Consider the following 21,582-nt stretch of genomic DNA (forward strand, 5'->3'; position numbering starts at 1 on the left):
GTGGCTTCACCCTGGGTTGAACAAACGGGGTACCTTTACTTCGGGCTTCCTAGGCCGGCAGAGATTCCTTGTGGCCTCCCAGGGGGCAGGGCGTGGCCGGTTCCTGTGCTCACTCACCTTGGCCGGGGTGCGTTTTGCAGAGCTGGGGACAGCAGGGCACAGGGCTCGGACCAGGCCAGGATGGTCTTCTTGTCGGCGTTAGAAAACTGAGGACACTGTGTGTCCTCGTCACTGGAAGAGGGAAGGTGTACAGGGGTATCTCAACCAGAGGACTAAGGATGCAAAATTAGAAATAGGGATTGGGAAGGTCAGGAATGGGCCGGTCTGCCGGCTGCTGGAAGCCAGAGAAGGGTGAGCTTTCTCTGCCCACTGTCCCCGGCTCACTCCGAGGTTCCTGAGGGCCTGCGGGGGCTCAGCCGTGTTGGGGACCCCTCAGGAAACAGGAAGCAAAGGGGCTGGGAAGCCAGAGCTGGCTGAGCCCTAGGACTGAAGGGGCCAACCCTGCAGCACGGGGGCACCAGCCCAGACAAAGACCTGGGGTGTTATGGAACCCCCAGAGCTGCGGGCCTTGGGCCGGGAGTCAGCCCTTGCGAGGAGTGAGGTGCAGCCCCTCAACACTCCCCAGACCAGCCCTCAGATCCCTGCCAAGGCCGGCTGCCCTCCTCCCATCACCCTGCCGGGAAGTGGGCAGGCCCGGAGGCCAGCATGGAAGGGCAAAGGAGCTAGAACTTCCAAAGCCCAGTGGGTGAGAATATTGACAGCAGAGGCCCAAGGTGATTTTAAATAGTCTGAGATGGGCTTTTGAAGCCTGTAAAAATAGACAGCGTATGACTTCTCCTCCCCAGCCGCTCTGCTGGGAAGAACCTAGAGATTATTGACAGAAATAATCGTTCTTCCACCTATTTATTTGAAAATAAAGCCCTTCTGTAGCCTCCGCTCAGCCCACTTAGAGCGAAGTGTGTTCCGGGTGGGCGGGGGCTCTCTGAGGCCTTGCCACGTGGGCTTAATGCCAGGAGGGCTGGCCAGGGTCCACCGCAGACCCAGCCGTCCTCATAGCCCAGCGATGTCACAGCAGGCCCAGCCAGTTGCCCTTGGAGCCAAGACAGAAGAAGGTAGAATCGGGCCACCCACACCCCGTCCAAGGCACAGCGCTGACGCAGGACCAGAGGGGCGGGGCAGGGCTTAATTCCGGACTCGAGGCCAGGAGATCACCGCTGGGAGCTGACCTGTCTGGGCTGGAAAGGGGCCTCGGCAGTCACATGGCCCACAAGGAGCACCTAAGGGGACGCTGACTGCTGCCCCCTGCCCATCCTTGCTGGCAAGCGGGGCATCCATCCTCACCCCACCTTGAGTCTGAGGTAGGGGGAGGTGTTGAAGAGAGCTGTCTGAGCCTCCGACCATGTTTCCTGTGTTGAAACAACTGGGCCCTTTACCCAGAGCTGCTCGTTTGCCTTTAGCCAACCCTCCTCACTCCCACTGCCCTGGAGTCAGGAAGTTCTCTCGTTCACGCATGCACCAGATGGGTTTTCTGGGCTCCTCCTGTGTGCAAGTGCAGGGGAGACCAGGGAATGAAACAGAAATTCCTTGTGCGCAGGGATCTTCTATTGAGTAAAGAAGAGACTTTAATTTTTAAAGTCCGGGCAGGGGGTAGGGAGAGCGGGGAGGTTGGAGGAAGAGGCTCTAATCCAGGCAACATGACCGCTGTGCAGAGGCCTGGGGTTCCAGGACCCAAAGCAGCCAGCGTGCCCAGATCTGGGGCAAGTTCGGGGGAGGTCCAGGAGAAGGGGTTGGCCCTTCATCCTGCGAGCCTCGGCCAGGCCCCAGACACTCTTGGGCAGGGGGACACAGGCCAGGCTTTCGTTTGGAGACAGTCCCTGCCACTGTTGGGACGGGTTTCTAGGCAGGGTCGGGAAGAATAGGCTCGAGGTGACAGTGGTTTGGGCCCGGGGTGGCAGCGGAGGTGGAGAAGAGCAGTCTGGGTGCTGTTATACATGTTAGAATCTGAGGATCGTGGGACTGGTCCAGAACTACATAGGATGAACATCATAGCGTCTTCAAATCAGGGAACCCTGGAAACCAAATGTTGACCTCGAGACCCCAGGGTTTGGTGTCTTAGAGCCTTGGGCTTATAGTATGAGTCTCCCGGGGCCTGGCTGGAGGGGCGCAGGGCAGGGTGTGGGGGCTCGGGGCGGGGGGCAAGCCAGCTGGGGATCCCCAACAAACCAAGGCCCTGGCCCTGGGGTTCTGGCTCCTCGGTCAGCGTGCACGCCCTGGTCTTGGCAGGGCCCAGAGGAGGATATCAAAGGTTCAGTGTTTTCTGGAAGCCAGAAGGTCATTGCTAAGCAAGACCAATGGCTGGAGGTCTCGGAAAATCCAGAGCTGAAAACCCAGGACGGACGAGGATCACGTGGGCAGGTGGAGGCCTGCCCTAAAACATCAGGGCCATGGGGGGCTCTGCAGGATTTGCCCCATGCCCTTGCTTTGTCTCAAGAGTGTGGACAGTCCAGTCTCAAGGCTCCCTGTTTGGCGCTGTCCTGCTTGATATTGGGAAGCGGGCACCTTGCTAATTGGCCCTTCTGAGAGGAGGGAGGTCTGGGGCCTCAACTTCCTGAGCCAGAGCCTGGATTTCCTCAGGGACACCAGCCCCTCCTCCCAGCACCTGCCAGAACAGTCTGGGAGAACCGCCCCCAACCCCGCCTGTTTGCCCTCTTCCCTCACCTGCCCTCTGTCCGGCCACCCTGGCCCAGCAGCTTGCCCTCCCCACTAGGCTGCTCCAGGGTGATGCCAGCCACTCCCACAGGCCCTCCCTCTGCTCCCACCCAAAACCCTCATCCCCGTGGCCCCTGCGTTGCCAGGCTGTGCCCCCTCAGTGGTATGGGCAGAGGGGGACAGGAACAATCAACCTACTGCGTGTTCCCATAGCTCACCCCTCACCTTTCCCCCCAGCATGCACTGATGTTCAAACATTGGGTGACGCATCGAATGTTCCACTAACCTTCTCTCAGCCCCCCAACTCACTTATTCACTCATTCATTCATCCATTCGTTCAGTGCCCCATCCTTCTGTGCAGGCCTCATGCTGGGCCCTGGGGCTCCAGGTGGGAGCCAGATGCACCGTCTGTCATCCCCCTGAGGGCAGGTCCCATGACAAGGGAGCAGCTAACTCTGGAGAGAACGTCAGGGAAGGCTTTCCAGGGGGGTGCTTGTTCCCCGGGCAGGGTGGGGTGAGGGCTGCCGAGGCAGGATCCAAGCGTGCAGGGAAGAGGAGGGCAGGGCCGCCAGGCCGGGCCAGGCTGTGAAGGGGAGACTGTGAGCCTCTGTAACCAGGTAGGGGACTGCTGGCCGCTGGTGGGGCCCAGTGGGAGCACAGTAGAGAAGGAGGGGGGTCTTGGAGGGATGGGAGTTGGAAAGGGGGCAGAGGCTCATCAGAATGAAGGCCGAGGGGCCGTGGGAGCCCACTGCCCCCTCACTACAGCTGAGGCTAGAGCCTGGGACGGGGCCTCCCCCACTCTGACCCCCAGGCAGCCCGCTACACCAGCCTGGGCCTCAAGCAGACAACGCCTCGCACCTCCTGTCTAGTTGCTATGACAGCCCCTTAGCCGACAGGCCCAGATGGGGTAGGGGATGGGGTTAGGGTGTTCCAGAAGGCCTGAGGCATTCCCAGGGAGGCAAGCCCCATCTGTACATTCAGTCATAGTGAATGATGCTGGAGAGGTACCTGCTAGCAACCCAGTTTGCAGATGGGGAGCCTGAGGCTCAGAGAGGTGCCTTGCCCTGCCCAGGGTCACAGAGCTGAGAGGGGCCTCCATTCTCCTGTCAGAGGCTTTTAGCCAGAATCTCCCCTGTCTTCCTGTAACCCCCAGGGGAGGGGGCGACGGAGAGCCCCAGCTTCCGTCCTGGACAGGCCCTCGCTGCACTTGAGGTCTGCTTCCTCTGAAGGCTGCAGGGCCAGCGTGCTGAACTGGCGAGGCCGTCTTTGGAGTCACCTGGGGCTGGACTCAGGTCGGCCTCCTGCGTGGAGCTGTGACCTCCCCTGCAAAGTGGGAGATCTGGCCTCGGGTTGTTTTGACCATCACACGAGACCTTGCCAGAAAGTACTCGGCCTGGTCGCCAGCACGAGGTGATGCCCGCCCAGCAGGTGCCGTGACCCCCAGAGGGTCCTACTACTTCCTCTGGGGCATGGGTTCATCCTTAGGCCACTTTGTTCCTGAAACACAGGCTTTGGAGCGCATGCAGAGTTCGCAGTGCTGAGCGGTCTCTGGTTTTAGCCATCATCTTGGTGCACACGTAGAGCACCTCCTGTGTGCAGAGAGCTGAAGGCCCAGCCCATGAGCAGCGGACCCAGGGTCACACACCCCCCTTAGTGGGGCCACCTCGGGTTCCCCGCCCTTCCCATCTTCCTGGCGCCAAAAGCGCCAGCATACACAAACAGAATGGGTCCTTGGGGCAGAGGTACCTCGGGGAGGCTGGCCAAGGGCAAGGAGGTGGCGGGCACACCCCCTGGGTGTCCTGTGTTCCCCAGAGCCCAGCCCCACCCGGGCCTCCACAGGAAGGCAGCTCTGGGTCTGCCCCTGCCCGACTAGCTGTGCCCATTCCCCTCGCAAAGGCTCCGAGAGGTGCCCAGCCAGGGGTCTCAGCCCTGCTCTCTTTAACGCCCCCGCCGTTCTCCTGATGTTTGGGGGTTTGTTCTGGGGTGAGGATCATTATGTGGGGGTGCTGCCATAGGGCTTTTCAGCAGGTGTCAAGTCCAGCCTGTTTGGTCTGAGGAAAAGTGCTGGGAGCGGCATGGTGAGAGGCTGCGCCTGAGGCTGGAGTCTTTGGAATAGAACCAAGTCTCCTCCGCGGGGCTCGGGGAAATGGGCACAGATTGACCTTGACAACTGGCGGTGCCAGTTACACAGGACAGGGGTGTCCGGGCCTCACGCTCAGGCCAGGCTCAGTGGGTGCTGGAGTCTGAGTCAGCAGCTCTGTTAAGATGTGGCCAGTGACCAGCACAGAAAGTCCCTCTCTGCCAGGGGGCGGGGGGATGCCTCTTTCACCGCCTCCTTTTGTGCCCTCCTCCAGTCAGCATGGGGACACCTTCCTGGACGTCATCTCCTACTTCTGTTTCCAATTGCTGGGCTAGGTCTGGGGGGCCGGGGGGGTGACCAGCATGGGGGGCCCCGGGGCCAGAGCCCAAGAGGAACTTCAGAGTGAGAAGAGGTACCTCAGGGACAGGGTCTCTGACGGCTCAGTCTGCCAGATGGACCGGGAGCCCGGGGAGCAAGCCCAGGGGAGCAGGGCAAGGAGGGTGGGAGGGAGCTCATGGGGGTCGGTGAGAGCTCGTGAGGGAAGAAGCTCCCATCACTAGAGGTGTGCGAGCCGAGGCCCACCGGCAGGGATGCTTGAGGGGGTCACGCTGGGGGGCCTTCAGGGTGCAGCCGCAACTCGTGACATGATGAGTGAAGAAACAGCTCAAACTCACCGGCAGGCATGGGGAGGGGGGAGCGGCAGGAACCAGGCTGGGAAGGGAGGCGGCCCAGGAACGCCTGCTTCCCGCCACCAGCCGCGGCACCTAGAGCCAGTTACCTTCCCGGCCTCGGTCTCCCGGTCAGTAAAGCAGGAGAAATAAACCTACTTTTTTTTTTTTTTTTTTTTTTTTTGCGGTACGCGGGCCTCCCACTGCTGTGGCCTCTCCCGCTGCGGAGCACAGGCTCTGGACGCGCAGGCTCAGCGGCCATGGCTCACAGGCCCAGCCGCCCCGCGGCACGCGGGATCCTCCCGGACCGGGGCACGAACCCACGCCCCCTGCATCGGCAGGCGGACTCCCAACCACTGCGCCACCAGGGAAGCCCAATAAACCTACTTTTTAAAGAGTTGTTTGGGCACTGGCTGAGCACCGGCGCTTTAGGGATGTTATTTCATTTCATCCTCATGATGTCCTTCCAAGTAGGGGTGCCTCTGATCCTTACTTTAACAGACAGGGAGCCGAGGCCCCAGGGGTCCAGTAGCTCGCCCAGCCCAGAGTCACAGCCGCCAGGAAGCAGCCCCTGCTCCTGGCCTCCCTGCTTCCCTGGCACCTCCCCGGGGGTGAAAGGGCGTGGGAGCGTCCTGGTCCCTGTTGTCTGGCCCAGCACCGCAGACACCAGTTCCCCTCCCTTCGGTGCACAAACGCCAGGCTCGCCAAGTCCTAGGGGCAGCGGTGTCTCCCGTCCTCCCACCCCCACGGCTGTGAGCCAGCCCCGCTTCCTGGGCTCAGCCGGGGGACCCGAGGCGGCCCGGGCAGCGCGGCCCAGCCCACTCTCTTCGCCTCCTCCTGCCACCCGGCTCCGCAGACATCAACGAGTGCCTGGTCAACAATGGAGGCTGCGACCACTTCTGCCGCAACACCGTGGGCAGCTTCGAGTGCGGCTGCCGGAAGGGGTACAAGCTGCTGACCGACGAGCGGACGTGCCAAGGTGAGCCGCCCTCGTCCTCGTGGGGTCCCGCCCCTCTCAGGCCACACAGGCTCCCAGGAGGGTAGGCGAGCCTGGGGTGGGCTTGTCCGCTGGCCGGGCCGGGCCTGAGGGGCCGGGGGTAGTTTTTGTGTCCCTAGCCTGTGCGCTTGCCCTCCTGTCTTCCCGTGCTTTATGATTCTAGGGGCCCTGAGAAGCCATCCAGCCGCACCTCTCCCTGATATAGATAGGAACTGAGGCCCAGGGAGGGGTCAGCCAGTGTCCCAGGTGGCCCAGCGAGTAGGTAGCAGAGCCGGTTCCTCCCTCCAGAGGGGGCCTCCCAGGCCACCGTCAGTGGCTTCAGAGGCCAGGTGGATGCTGCCACCTGGTGGAAGCTGTAGCACATGGCAGGCGTGCTCCAGCAGCCCTTCCTCAGGGTCCCTCCACTGGGTGGGGAGCCAAGCATCACAGCCCGGGACAAGTCCCGCAGACGCAGACGTCCTGGATGCAGTGACAGCCCAGAGGATGGGCAGTGGAGAGACGGGTCAGGGAAGGCTCTGGGGGAGGGGACACTGGTGAAGTGCTTGAAGGATGAATAGGCATCTTCCAGGGGGAGCCAGGGAGGTAAACCCAACCAGGAAGTGGCGCTGTTGGGCTGAGGGGGGTTGAGGAGCCAGAAGGAGCCCTGTGGAGCTAGATGAGGCCATTGAGAAGGAGCCGGCTTCAGGGCAACACGCAGAGAGTGGGGCCGGGGGGTGGGGGGCTGGCTCAGTTCCATCGCGGTTCCCCTGTTGCCTTCCCGTCATTGCGTCTCCACGAGGTCCCAGGAGCCACAGGCTGCACCGGGCCGCATCTGGCTTGCGGTTGCAGCATCTGCCTCGTTACGTAGTGCTGCTCAGAGGCCGGCCTGGGGCAGCACGAGGCCCTGAGGGCCCCGAGGAAGGCGAGAGCAGAGGCTGGTAAGGGAGGGTCCGGGCCAGCCTGTCCTGGAGCTCAGCACGTGACCTGAGCCCGTCGCTTCCCCTCCCTGGGCCCGGCCTCTGCCTCCCTGCTCGGACGACCCAGCCCCGTCTTCCTCTCAGGGCACAGGGGCCCACTGGGAGCTCGGCACCTGTCCAGGCTCCGATCAAGGCTCCTCTGCACTTTGACTTTGTTTTTCCGTCTGCCTTGCCGCGTCCTGTGGAGGGCTGAGGGAGGGCCCTTGACTTTGCATCCCCAGCTGCCCCGTGAGAGGGGCAGGCAGCAGGGGCCACGGAGGAGGTGACGGCAGGACTGCTCCGGGCTCTGGCTGAGTCTCCTCCACCCTCTTCCTGACTCAGCTCTGCAAGGCCCTGGGACTCTGGCCCACCCCTGCTCCAGCACAGCCCCTGGGTCCCTAGCCCCAGCAGGCACTCAGGGCCCTGGGGATGGGGACCCCAGACACCTCCCCAGCCCCCCTGAGCTCCACACAATCCCTGAGGATCCAGTGCTGCCACCTCCCAGCCTTTGCCCCGAGCGCCCTTCCCCCACTCTCATTCCCTCATTCCAGGCTAGCCCCATCCTTCAGGGTCTAGCCCAGGTGCCACAGCACCAGGAGGTCTTCCCAGATCCACCCCCTGGAGGAATCACATCTTCCTTTGAGCATCCACAGGGGTTCCTTCCTGGTGCTCGTGTTATGACAAACACATATGTTATGAGTGCGTCTGCACTCATGTGAGCAAATGTATTCAAAGAATAAATTCCAACTACAGAGCCCGTGGAGAGGCAGGTCAATGTCTGCCTTGCCCTCAGGACCCCCATCAACTGTCCCATGGAGGCCATCTTGCTCAGAACTTACGGCCAGGATAGATTTGTCTCCTGCAAACATGTAGTTCATTTCCTCCTTTCCAGTAACAAGCACTCTGTGGCCCTCCCTCATTCCCTTTTTACCCTGGCTGCCAGGGTGGTCAGAATCAAATTTCACATACTATCAAGGCTACTTTGTTATTCCTCATGGGTAGCATCTTCCCTACCCCCATCCCCCTTTCTGTCTGTGCTGTTTTCCCCATTTTCTCCAGAGACATCTTGGGGTGATGGGGGAACACACTTTGGTCGGCATTCAAGTGGCCTATTTTCATGTCCCAGTTCAGCCCCTTCCTCAGGCAAGCCCGTTAGTTTCCTGCAGGTGTGGATTAAGTACCTACACTAATCACACTGGAATGGGAAATATCAAAATGGCAGGGATTCGTAATAATCCCTTCTACTCAAAATGTTTCTACCCTGCCCACCTCAAGAAAAGATGTGAGGCAGCTTCTCACCCAGACACATGAGGCTAATGGAGACAGAATGGGAAATTGGGCAGCGACACAAAGTCTGACGTTTGCCGTGTGTCGGCTGTGCACTGAGCCTGGGGCCCCAGGACTGTCGGGCACAGAGGTCTGTTGAGTGACTGAGCGAGGGGCAGGCCGTGCCATCTACCACACCCTGAACCTCCTCCCAAACTTTGTCTCCCTGTGGCCACACAGACATCGACGAGTGCTCCTTCGAGCGGACCTGTGACCACATCTGCATCAACTCCCCAGGCAGCTTCCAGTGCCTGTGCCGCCGCGGCTACACTCTCTATGGGACAACCCACTGCGGAGGTCTGCAGCTCGCCCGCCAGGGCCACCTCCCCCCAGAGGCACGCGCCCGGCCCCACGGCCACCTGCACTGCACCCCACACCCCAACCTTGACCTTGACTCTGACGGGCCTGGGAGGGACTGGTGGGCAGAGGGGCTCAGCCAAGGGTAAGGCAGGAGGGTGGGGGGATGGGCAGCAAGCATCCACTGGGTGCCAGGCCTCAGCCAGGCTGTGGACACGGGCCTGGAAACAGCAGTTTCTGGGGAACCCCAGTCCGGAAGGGAGGATGGCTGCACAGAGGATCCCACAGTTCATTCCAGTGGAGGGGGTAACAACAGAGAAGGGCAGAAGGTGGGGACAATGGGGGTCTCCTAGAGGAGGAGTGTTTGGGTCACGGTGGGGGAAGCGTGCCAGAGGGGTCAGCGTGTGCAAAAGCACTGAGGCAGAGGGAGCACAGAGGGACCGAGAGGCAGCCAGTGGGGGCTAGAGTCCCATGAGGGAAGGGGCACACGGTGGGAGATGCAGACAGAGGGGACACAGGGCTTCGTGAGCCCCAGGGGACTTGTGGCTTTATTCCCAGTGCGATGAGAAGCCATTGGAGGGTTTATGCGGGGATATGACGGGCTCAAGTTCATGTAACGAGATTCCTCCAGCTGCCACATGTTTAGGAGAGTGGAACCCAGGGCACCAGTGGGGACACGGCTCCAGGCATGGGAGTGAGAGCTACTGGAGCCTGGGCAGGGTGGGGAGGGATGTGGAGAGAGGGAAGGTTCTAGATGCCTTTAGGTGCCACAGATGATGGGACATGGGGAAGTACAGGCTTGGGAGGTGAAGCTGGCAGAGGTGTCAAGAATGGCCCTGAGGTCCCTGGTGTCTCTCCCTTTCCTTTGACCTGGTGGTAGCCACACTTCCTCTGTGGGCAGCTGTGAAGTTTAGGTGGGCTCAGGCACAGCTGGTGTAGGGGCGTGGCTCGTGGGGTGAGCTGCAGGTTCTTCTGGAGGGACTCCCAAAAACCTGGGCACCAGCTTCTGCACACAGGTCTTTGGCCCAAAAGAAGGCGGGGCCTCGGGAGACTTCCTGCGCCCGGGTGCCTGTTGTGCAGGAGGGAAACTGGCTGGGAAGGGCACGTCCGAAGTCCCACAGTGAGATACGGCCTCAGGACCCCGGGGCCGGTGCTGGTCATTCCGGCCCCACAAGACCTGACTGCAACTTTATTTTGTCCCATTTCTCTGCCCTCCCCCAAGTCTGGGCTCAGCTGCCCAAGTTCAGCAAACCACTGAGGTTCCTGGGGGAGGGATGTGTGTCAGTGCCTGCGGGAGCCCTGTGTGTGTGCAAGCTCGTGTGTGTGTCGTGTGCGACCACACGTCTGCATCCAGTGACAGTATCAGGCTGGGGTCAGGGTCAGGGGATTCTCGGCCCTCCTGTCCTGGGTGGGTCCTGCCCTGCCAGCCCCAAGGGTGTGGCCTCGGCTGGACCGTCCAGCCCCCCCTCCTGCCCTTACGCCTACCTGTGCTTCCAGATGTGGACGAGTGCAGCATGAACAACGGGAGCTGTGACCAGGGCTGTGTCAACACCAAGGGCAGCTACGAATGCGTCTGCCCCCCAGGGAGGCGCCTCCACTGGAACCGGAAGGACTGCGTGGGTGAGTGCCCTGGGGCGAGCCATCGCGAGGACCCCTGAGAAGGGTCTGGGTGCCAGGTCCTCCCCTGGTGCCTGGATGGCTGGGGCTCCTGGGCAGGTGCTCTCTGCTGCTGGGATACGGCTGATGGGAATGAGGGCTGACAGAAGAAGAGGGGTTGCAGCGGGGAGAGCACGCTTGGTGTCAGCCAGAGACACAGAAACGAGCTTGGGGCGGGTGGGGCACGGGGAGCACGGAGGTGGAGACCTGGGGGTCCGCGTGTGCAGCCAGAGCTGTGGACTCAAGAGGATCTGACACATAGAAGCAGCAGAGGGTGGAGGCCTCAGTAGCCCCAGCTCCCCTTGTCCTGCCAAGGAAGCTGGTGGGAGGGGAGGGCTGGTTACATGGGGTGCAGCAGCAGCAGAGCCTGGACTGGGGAGCACCTGGTTCTTTGTACACCCGCCACTGGCCCGGCAAGGGGCAGGCCTCCTAGAGAGCTCAGGGCTCATGCGCGCTCTGCTGCTGAGCTCTGGGGCCTTGGGGCACCTCTCGGCTGAGTGCTGGACAGTCCATTTTCACTGGTTCCATAAACACACACTGACTACCTGCTGTGTGCCGGGCCTGTACTGGGTCCCAGGAACGGCTCTCAGGTCCTTGCCCCGCCATGCTCCAGCATCCCCAGGGCCTCGAGAGTAAGCCTCTAGATCTCAGAGTTCATCTCTCTTGGCTCAGAGCCCTCCAGGGAGTCCTCGTCGTGCAGAAGCAAAGTCTGGATTCCTGAAATGGCCCAAAGGCTGCTACAGCCCAGCCAGCTTGCCCTCCACCCTCACCCCCACCCACCCCGTGCCAGCCTCCCTGACCTCACAGGTGCAGCCCCCCGACCTCAACATAGCCACGCTCGGGCTCTTCTCTTAGCCTAGAGGACTCGTCACTCCCTGCACAGGGGTCTGCTTGGGGTGGGGGGATTCCTGACCACACCTGGAGCAGCAGCCGGCCCGCCTCTGCGCGCCCTCCGCCTCTTGTCTCCCGTGCTCGCCTCCTCCCATCGCAGCCACTGGCTGCCCTGGGGTGTCATCGGTCTGGCCTCGCTGGACACACACTCTGCACACCCGAGCAGGTATTCTTTGCCTGTCTTGTTCACTGCCGTATCCCCGGCACCTAGAACAGGCCCAGCAGCCATAGACACTCAGTGAAGGATTTGTTGAAGGAATGAAGGAAAGTATCAGAGAATGGATACCATCACTTAGTAACCCGAGGTCAGACAGCTGAATTTATTGCTTACTTAAGTGAGAATTGCTCTGCTGCTCAGGCAGTCTTGGTTTTGCCAAGACTGGTTTTGCCTAGAGTTTGGGGGAAGAGCTCGTGTGGAGTTGTGCTGGTTAAAGGCAGGTGATAGTCTCAGCAGCATGCCTTTGCAGGGCTCTGAGGGAGACTGGGCTCACACCAGCCTCAGAAGCCTGGTCGCTGAGTGAACTGGCCCAGAGCTGGCTGACTTTCCACGCCCACGCCCTCATCAATTGATTGGCTTTCCAAGGTGTGTCCACTGATGATTCGGGTCATGTGAGGTCTGGTATTTACTGATGACCAGAGCTATTGGGTACAGGCTTTCTCTAGGGATATGAGGACATGTTTCTTTGTTTGTTAATTCTCAGTCCCCTTTTTGGTCGTCCCTCCTCAGTCAGAGCTGCAGGAGAGGCCACCAGGGCTTGTCCAGATCTTCACCACTGCCACCAAACCAGCCTCTATGGATGGTCATCGGTGGAGGTCTGATCATCAGGTCACAGTCAGTCGGGGAGGTTTTATCGCATTTTTGTCTCTGGGCCGTTTGCTGGGACTAGGACCAAGCGAAAGCAGTTGATATTCTAGAGAGTAGATGTGGAATGATGAGACAGACAAGTGCAACTGCAGGTTTTACTAGAAGGTGCTGGAAGGAAGGCCCTCTAGAACCATGATTTAAGGGTTCCCAGGGCTGACCGGGAAAACCGGTCCCACCTGCCCCCTAAGCCCACAGTATGCAGGTTGCTTTCTCATGTAGCCTTGAAGTAGGCCGTCCCACCTCACCTGGACTGTGAATCCAGGTTCAGAATGAAGTGCCGGCAGGGGCACAAACTCCCCTGGTTGCCCAGAAGATCCAAGGTCATACTATTATCTATAACTACTTGCACTAGGCAGTCAGACTGCTTTGTCCTGCCCCCCACGCCATGCCCTAGGCTGTATTATTCACTGTATCACCCTAAGTGAGGGACACATTTTTGATGACCGCTAAAGCTGTCCAGTCCCTCTGGTTGGGGCCAAGAGCATCCACCATCTGCTTCACCAGGTATTATTACGTCCCTCAGGTGTTCTACGGTTAGATACTTTGCAAGGAGGCATCGTTCACTGAGGGTACTGGCGAGTCATTCACTTGTTACAGTCTCAGAGACCCACAGGGCAGGTAGCTGAGGTCCTGGGGTGGCACCCATGAATCAGATGTCCATGTGAGACACGGGGTCAACCTCAGTGGAGTGGTAGGTATATTGTCTGTGGGTGGTGTTGTGACAAACAGTCAAATACATTGCAGGACAGCTAAACTGGTCTCTCCTGATGGGAGGGCATTTTCCTTTTTTATGTATTGCCTACAAAGGGGATCATAATTATGTTCGTGTAACATACTTTATAACATTTTAAAATGTTGGCTTCCCTAGCAATAGCTTGGGAGAACCGATTTAAAGAATCAGGAGGGTAGGGACTTCCCTGGTGGCACAGTGGTTAAGAATCCACCTGCCCCTGCAGGGGACGTGGGTTCGAGCCCTGGTCCGGGAAGATCCCACATGCCGGGGCAACTAAACCTGTGTGCCACAACTACTGAACCTGTGCTCTAGAGCCCGTGAGCCACAACTGCTGAGCCTGCGTGCCACAAGTACTGAAGCCCACGCGCCTAGAGCCCGTGCTCCGCAACAAGAGAAGCCACTGCAATGAGAAGCCCGCGCACCGCAACAAAGAGTAGCCCCCCCTTGCCGCAACTAGAGAAAGCCCACGCACAGCAACAAAGGCCCAGCGCAGCCAAAAAATAAATAAATAAATTTATTTGAAAAAAAGAAAAAAAGAATCAGGATGGTGGTTATCACTAGTAAGGTCTAGATCTAGGTGAGTTATTTGTAAGGGAAACATGATAGGGTAAGCCAGAAGTGTGCAGCTTTAAATGCATAAGGTGGGAAAACGTGATCCGAAGAATGAAGAACAAAGGTATGCAAAAGAGCGTGTGGAAATCAGTGGGTACAGACGTCTAGGAGAATTCATTCCAGTCGTCTTAGGCACAACCTCTCTATTCTGTGTAGCCATCAGCCGGTTCTGAGAATCTTGGGTAACAGTCAATTTCTGTGAACTGTCTGCTTTGGGGGGTTCTCTAAAAAACCTCAGTTTAAGACCTCTAGGGCTTCCCTGGTGGCTCAGTGATTAAGAATCTGCCTGCCAATGCAGGGGACACGAGTTCAAGCCCTGGTCCGGGAAGATCCCACATGCCATGGAGCAACTAAGCCCATGAGCCACAACTGCTGAGCCCACATGCCACAACTACTGAAGCCCATGCGCCTAGAGCCTATGCTCCGCAACAAGAGAAGCCACTGCAATGAGAAGCCCGCGCACCACAACAAAGAGTAGCCCCCCCTCGCCGCAACTAGAGAAAGCCCACACACAGCAATGAAGACCCAACACAGCCTAAAATAAATAAATAAAATAAATAAATTTATTTTTTTTTAAATCTGTAAATGGTGACTTTACAGTAAGTTCTGAAAAATTCATTTTTATTTCTTAAGAAAAATTAGGGGTAATAAAGACTGTGATATTTCTGAGTAATTCATGAATAACTCTCCCAGTAAAATGTGTCTGTATGTTACTAAGTAAATAAATTGGAATATCCCAAAGAAGGAACACAAAATCTAATCATATTTTAACTCCTATGAGTGCTGTTATTTTTTTCAACAAGAGACTGCTTCAGTTCATCCAGAAAGTAAACATACTATTACTAGAGCGTAATTATAACCCATGAAATCCATCTGGACGTGCTCAAAGTGTCGCTTAGGGCTTGGTTCAAGTCCATGTCCCATCTTTACACTTTACCCAGGATTCTGAAGGTCACAGCCACACCACGAACTGGCCATTTCCTCTGCCACCCTGGAAAAGCTTCTCACCAACGTTGTCTAATGTCACCGCCAGTTTGTCCCTACAAGGATGGGTTGTCTTAGGAAAGATGTTAGCAAACGTCTGAGTGAGGTGGTCTGGTGGTCCCAGGAGGCCGCTCTGGCTTCACCAGGCATCATCCTCATGGCTCTTACAAGTTGCTCCCCCTGCTTCTTTACAGAGTAGGAAGCCAAACCTAGTGTGTGATGGAACCCTTGGGCCCCTCTGTCCTTGCCCCAGGACTTCGGCCAGAGCAGCCTGTTTGACATGATGATCTGGAAACATTTCCACCAACTTCCACCTCTTCTGCTGTGGGCCTCTGTGCTCCCGTTATGGGCAGGAAACCTCTTTGTTTTCAAAGCATTCTAAGGTTGAGTGCTTCCGCTCATGTGCATATTTACCTTTTATGTTTAGCAATTTAACATGCTAGAGAGAGCCACGGGTGCGGCCCTAGAGCCAACTGGAGCCCCTCCAGGCTTGATTCCAGCCTGGAGGATTCTTGCCTGTCCAGCCTGGTACTATCTCTCTTCCTTTTTTTTTTTTTAAGTACTTTTTTTTTTTTTTTTGGCTGCGTTGGGTCTTCGTTGCTGTGTGTGGTGTCTCTCTAGTTGTGGCGAGCGGGGGCTACTCTTTCTCGCGGTGCGGAGCACGGGCTCTAGGTACGCCGGCTTCAGTAGTTGTGGCTCTCAGGCTCTAGAGCGCAGGCTCAGTAGTTGTGGTGCACGGGCTTAGTTGCTCTGCAGCATGTGGGATCTTCCCGGACCAGGGCTCGAACCCGTGTCCCCTGCATTGGCAGGTGGATTCGAAACCCCTGTGCCAACAGGGAAGTCTCCTGTCTCTCTTCTTTTTGTTTTTTGCTCTTATTAACAGCTTTTTTGAGATATAATCACATGCCACAAAATTCACCCATTTAGTGTACAATTCAGTGTGTTTTAGTATAATCACAGAGTTGTGCAACCACAATCCACTTTAGAGCATTTTCATTACTCCCCAAAGAAACCCCATGCAGTCACTCCCCATTTTCCCTCAAGCCCCCCAGTCCTAGGCAACCATAATCGACTTTTGTCTTTTATGAATTCGCCTATTCCGGACATTTCATGTAAGTGGAATGCAATGTGTGGCCTTCTGTGACTGACATTTCATTTAGCGTAATGTTTTCAAGGTTTACCCACGGTGTAGCATGTGTCTGTGCTTCATTCCTCTTTATTGCTGAGTTACATTCCACTGTATGGTTATACTGCATTTTGTTTATCCACTCATCAGTCGATGGACATTTGGGTTGTTTCCAGTTTTGGGCTATTATGAATATTCATGTGCAAATTTCTGTATGAACGTATGTTTACAATTTTCTTGGGTATATACCTAGGGGTGGAATCGCTGGGTCATATGGTAACCCTGTGTTTAAATTTCAAGGAACTGCCAGACTATTTTCCAAAGTGGCTGCACGATTTTACATTCCCTCCAGCAGTGTGTGAGGGCTCCAGTTTCTCCACATCCTCACCAACACTTGTTATTAGCTGACTTTTTGATTATAGTCATCTTACTGGGTGTAAAGTGGTATCTCATTGTGGTTTTTATTTGTAATTCCCTGATGGCTAATAATGTTGAGTATCTTTTCATGTGTTTATTGTCCATTTGTATATCTTCTTTGGAGAAATGTCTATTCAGCTCCTTTGCCCATTTTTTGCTTGGGTTCTTTGTCTTTATTATTCAAGTGTAAGAATTCCTTATATGTTTTAGATACAAGTCCCTAATTAGATATAAGATTTGCAAAGATTTTTTTCTCATTCTGTGAGTTGTCTTTTCACTTTCTTGATGGTGTCTTTTGAATCATGAAAGTTTTTAATTTTCGTAAAGTTCAGTTTATCTCTTTTTTTCCTTTGGTTGCCTGTGTCTTTTATGTCACTTCTGAGAAACTGTTCATTGCCTAATCTAAGTTCCCAAAGATAACACCTGTTTTCTTCTAAGAGCTTTATATTTTTAGCTCTTACATTTAGGTCTTTGATCCATTTTGAATTAATTTTATATGTGTGAGATAGGGGTCCAACTTCATTCTTTTGCATGTGGCTCTTCAAGTGTCACAGCATCATTTGTTGGAAAAAAACCATTCTTTTTCCCCATAGAATTATCTTGACACCCTCTTGAAATCAGTTGGCCATAAATGTATGGATTTGTCTCTGGACTCTCAGTTCTGTCCCATTGATCTATTTGTTTGTCCTCATACCTATACACCACTGTAGCTTTATAGTGTTTTTAAATCATAAAATGTGAGTCCTCCTACTTTGTTTTTCATATTTCAAGATTGATCTGGCTATTCTCGAACTTCCCTTGAATTTCCATATGGATTTTAGGATCTCTTCATTTTTTAAGATAAGTCCCATCAACAAAACAATATTAAGTTGGGATTTGGTGTGGAGCATCCAAAAGATCTGTTCTGGATATGAACACTTCTGAAGTACAGACACACCGAGATGAGTCTCTCCTTCAGGAAGGGGTAGGAGAGGGAATTCCCTGGTGATTCAATGGTTAGGACTCGGCACTTTCGTGACTGTGGCCTGGGTTCAATCCCTGGTCCAGGAACTAAGATCCCAAAATCCACATGGTGCAGCCAAAAAAAAAAAAAAAAGAGGAGGGGGTAGGAGAGTTGCTCGATGGTAGTATGAGAAGGAGAAAGGAACCAGACACCATGATTAGTTCACTGACAAGCAGAAAAAGTACTGGGTGTTTTCAGGTCACAGGAGCGATCATACTGCATGTGGTACTCTCAGATTTAAACGTGGTTCTGGTACAAGATCTGAAGATGTTTCAACTACTTTATCCAAGGCTATGATTGCTCTGAGGCAGGAAGGACAAGCCTTGGTCACGGGTGCTCCCCATGTTGTTGAGTTTGTCCCCTGAGAGCCTGGCCTAACCTTTGCATGTTGATACCAAAAAAAAAACAAAAAAAGGTTTCTTGCAATCAGGAAAGACAGTCTGGACTCTTCCTGGGCTCTCCTCCAGTCGTTCTGCTGATGCCGTGGAAACTTTGCCCCAGGGATTCTGTTTTGTGATCATACACAATAGAGGTATATTAAGGTTCCCATCGGCTGTAATCTGAATCATGTGTAGGAGAATTTTCTGAGACTTCAGGGAGTGAACCTTCTCACAGAGAGCCCGGACTGGTGTTGGAGGGAGAAGGGAGCAAACCGCTCCCTGGGCCCAACGTCCCCCTACGTCCAAACGGATGTGGACCCTGCTATCTCCCAGCCCCCTCCCACCAAGACGGTCTGGCCAGGGGACGGACGTGTGGTGGGCGTTCCTCTTGGTCCATGCTCAGGGGCCCTGCCGGCTCCAGAAAGCCACTCCTGGCCCCTCAAGCCTCTCTTGTGTCTTCCTTCTCCTCAGAGACAGGCAAGTGCCTTTCTCGGGCCAAGGCCTCACCCCAGGCCCAGCTGTCCTGCAGCAAGGTGGGCGGTGTGGAAAGCTGCTCCCTTTCCTGCCTGGCCCACACACTCTTCATGCCAGGTAACCCAAGGCTGTCCCCGGGATGGGATGGGGGGCGGGGCTCCCTTCCCTGGGATCCAGCCTCTGCTCCCTGCTGTTCTCCAGGAGGGGAGCCCAACCTAGGAATGAGGACCCCCAGCCCTGGTCACTGAGTGACCCTGGGCAGCTGTCTGGTTCTGTGGGGGCCGCAGTGTCCTTCTCAAAAGTGCAGCGGGCGCATTCCTGCCCAGCCACTTAGGCTGTAGTTGTGTAGCAGAAACGGACTGACGTGAGGGTCAGTCCTGACCCTCATCACATTCAGTGACCCCTCCGAGGCCCCCAGGATGTGCGGGTGCTGGAAGGGGGGGCACCCAGGCCCATCTCAGCCCTGGCCTCTCTACAGACTCGGACGACAGCTACAGCCTGAGCTGCGGTGTCCCGGGCCTCCAGGGCAAGATGCTACAGAAACGCAACAGCACCGGCTCCAGCACCGGGCCCAGCTGCTCAGGTAGTCCCTGGCCTGTCCACACCGCACACACCTGCGGGACCCCTTGACTTTCCGTCCAGCACCAGGCCAGGGGCAGACAGAGAGGCATGGCCCAGGGAAGGCCTCCTGGCCTGGGGCCTGCCCAGTATGGCTCAGGGTGCCAGGGAGCTAAGAGCAGGGCCAGGACCCAGAAGCAAGCAGGCTGTAAGCTGAGTCCCAGCCCAAGGGCAGTGGACCATGGAAGGGCCCTTCCGGCTCTGGGCCACAGTTCCAGAGTGGTTTAGTGACCCTAAAGTACTATGGGTCTATGGATCTCAGATTCCATTTCAGTGAAGGGAGTCACATCTGCTGCGGCCACAAGGTTCTAAAAACTCCCAGAGTCAGAGCTTCCCTGGGAGACCACCCACCCGTCCCACCCCACCACCCCCCCCAGGAATACTGGAGGCACGCACACTCCCATGCACTTTGGGAAACAGCCAGATCCCCTGCCAGCAGGAGGTTGTGCTTCGGCAGCTTCTCCTATTCAGGATGCTGGATTCAATGATATGCTTAATACATACACGATGTAATCCTAAGCTTCTGTGACTATAGGATTCTTTGGTCCAAGGGTCTGCTTTGCTCTTGGAAGGAATCAGCTGCTCTGGCATCTGTATCATTTCAAATCCCCTTCCCTTCCTTGCTTCCCTCTCTCGTCTGTGCTGCCCCTTTTCCTGAAAGCACCAGCCGCATAAAGTAGCTCTGGTGATGGGGGAGAAAGGCAGGAGGCTTGCCCTTCCTCCTCCACCGACCGCTGGCTGGATGGCCCCTGGGGCGAGCATGACCCCACCGTCCACCCTTGCACCTTTTTCAGGGAGAGAAACAAGGCGGCAGAGGTCCCCACCCACGGCTCCCGGTGGGTTTGTCCCCCTGGCAGCCCCCTCACGCTCAGGCACTCCCTCCGCAGCCCCCGGCCTCACCACCTCCCTGCCCAAGGGAGAGGCTGCCACCTGGGGGGATTTGGACTTTCCCCAGGTGTCCCTGCCACCCTCATCAGGCAGAAGGCCCGGTTCAAGATTCGAGATGCCAAGTGCCACCTCCAGCCCCGAAGTCGGGAGCCAGCAAAGGAGGCCCTGAGGCAGCTGCTGCTGGGTGAGTGGGCCGCCCTGGCACCGCCCACACGGGGGGCGGGCGGAGGTCCCCAGGCCTGGGGGCTGGGAGCCCAGGGTCCAGCGGGACTGGGTTTCCAGGGGTAGGGGCCTCTCTTCGTCCTCACCACCGTGGTCCCTTAGCCCCAGGAGCCACGCCTGGTGGACCATAGAGAGTGGTGGTGTCCCTGGGGAAGAAAGCCAGCATTTGAGTGGAAAAGCATCCCTGGGGTCCACCGGTCCGCCTCACTCGGGGTTAAATGAGCTCCCCCAGAGCAAGGGCTTTCTGCACAGCCTGGTCGTGTCCAAACGGGAGGAACCCTGGGCTCACTCAGCGGCTCTCTCTAGAATGAGGGTGACCCAGAAGGGTGTTCCAGGCTCAGGGAGAGCCTGGGGAAAAGGACCAGGAGGAAAGCATGCCAGCTCTGTTTCCATGAAGATTCCCGAACACCTTAGGATTCCTCCTCAAATCTGACAAACCTCAGTGCCCAGCAGGCCTAACCTGGGCCGAGCGGCCCTGAGCTGGAGCTGCACAGCTTTGCTAAGGAAGATGCACGAAGTGCCTCACATGCAGCGGTGTGATGGCCTCGGGAGGGCTGGGTGCAGGGCCTGGCTCAGCCCCCCCGGCCCCTCCTGAGACCTGGCCTTCTCCAGCCTCAGTTTCCCCGTGTGCACATGGACTCTTAGGCAGGGTGGGACCCTGGCCACCAGCAGTCTGTGTGCAGGGTGAGGTAGGACCGTGCCACCTTCGCCACAGTGGCCCCTTCCTTGTCCAGAAAACTGCCACGTGACCTTTGTGACCCTCAAGTGTGACTCCTCCAAGAAGAGGCGCCGTGGCCGCAAATCCCCATCCAAGGAGGTGACCCACATCACAGCAGAGTTCGAGGTTGAGACAAAGATGGAAGAGGCCTCAGGTGGGTGAGGAGTCCCCTCGTGAGGTGCTGAGGGCCTCAGCGAGGACAGTGGGCTGGGAGGTCTGCTGGGCATGAAGCCAGGCTCCCACCCAAGCCACGGCTACCGGAGGTGGAGGCCAGCCAGGCAAGCGGGGGAACTGGCAGGGCTCAGGGCCGGACCCTCAGAGCAGCTGCCCAGCCCAGAGTGGAAGAGGAGGCCCGGGGCCGCGAGAGGAGCAGGGCTGGGGCCTGCAGTGACAGCCACACGCCTCTCCCCACTGCTCCATGCCCTCACCGGGGCCTGGAAGGGCCCATGCCTGCAGCCTCCCCGGGACCGTTGAGCCAAGGACCTGTCTTTCCCAGGTTCCAGCAGGGGCCTTGTGGGATGCTGGCTCGTGTTTCATACCAGCAGTTCCCTCTGGGCTGTAGATGAGAGCTGAGTTGTGACAGAGGAACAGAGATCTGTCACAAGTGTGTGCTGTGTGTGCCTGGCCCTGGACGCTGTGGAAAGAGGGGACAGACCCTTGTCCCCGCACTGGCAGCACGGCCAGCCAAGGGAGACACCGGACAGCGGGCACGTGAGAACGAACAGGGCACAGCACCGAGGGCCCTCCCCTAGAGAGGGGCCCGGAATCTCCCCCAGAGAGGTGCCATTTGAATCGGGACTTGAAAACAAAGTTCACCAAGTGGAACTGGTGGTAGGGATGGCGCTCAGGCAGAGTGAACAGAACAGGCAAAGGCCCAGAGGCCAGGGAGAGTAGGGCATGTTCCGGAAGCAGTGAGGAGGGCAGGGCGGCCGCAAGGCAGAGTTCACGGTGAGTGTCGGATGCTGGGGGTTATAGAGCTAGCG

General features: G+C 57.1%; 1 protein-coding gene across 2 annotated transcripts in view; it reads left to right on the forward strand.

The window, feature by feature from the left end:
* Nucleotides 1-21,582, forward strand: part of SCUBE1 (signal peptide, CUB domain and EGF like domain containing 1) — a 129,685-nt gene that overhangs the window by 94,426 nt on the left and 13,677 nt on the right. For both annotated transcript variants that reach the window (XM_060112475.1, XM_060112476.1), the window contains 7 exons: nucleotides 6,314-6,436; nucleotides 8,896-9,012; nucleotides 10,510-10,632; nucleotides 18,151-18,270; nucleotides 18,632-18,736; nucleotides 19,727-19,843; nucleotides 20,616-20,753. In XM_060112475.1, the coding sequence (XP_059968458.1) occupies nucleotides 6,314-6,436; nucleotides 8,896-9,012; nucleotides 10,510-10,632; nucleotides 18,151-18,270; nucleotides 18,632-18,736; nucleotides 19,727-19,843; nucleotides 20,616-20,753 (843 nt within the window). The remainder of the gene's footprint in view (nucleotides 1-6,313; nucleotides 6,437-8,895; nucleotides 9,013-10,509; nucleotides 10,633-18,150; nucleotides 18,271-18,631; nucleotides 18,737-19,726; nucleotides 19,844-20,615; nucleotides 20,754-21,582) is intronic.

The sequence above is a fragment of the Mesoplodon densirostris genome, chromosome 11 (assembly GCF_025265405.1).
Source record: "Mesoplodon densirostris isolate mMesDen1 chromosome 11, mMesDen1 primary haplotype, whole genome shotgun sequence".
Taxonomy (NCBI): domain Eukaryota; kingdom Metazoa; phylum Chordata; class Mammalia; order Artiodactyla; family Ziphiidae; genus Mesoplodon; species Mesoplodon densirostris.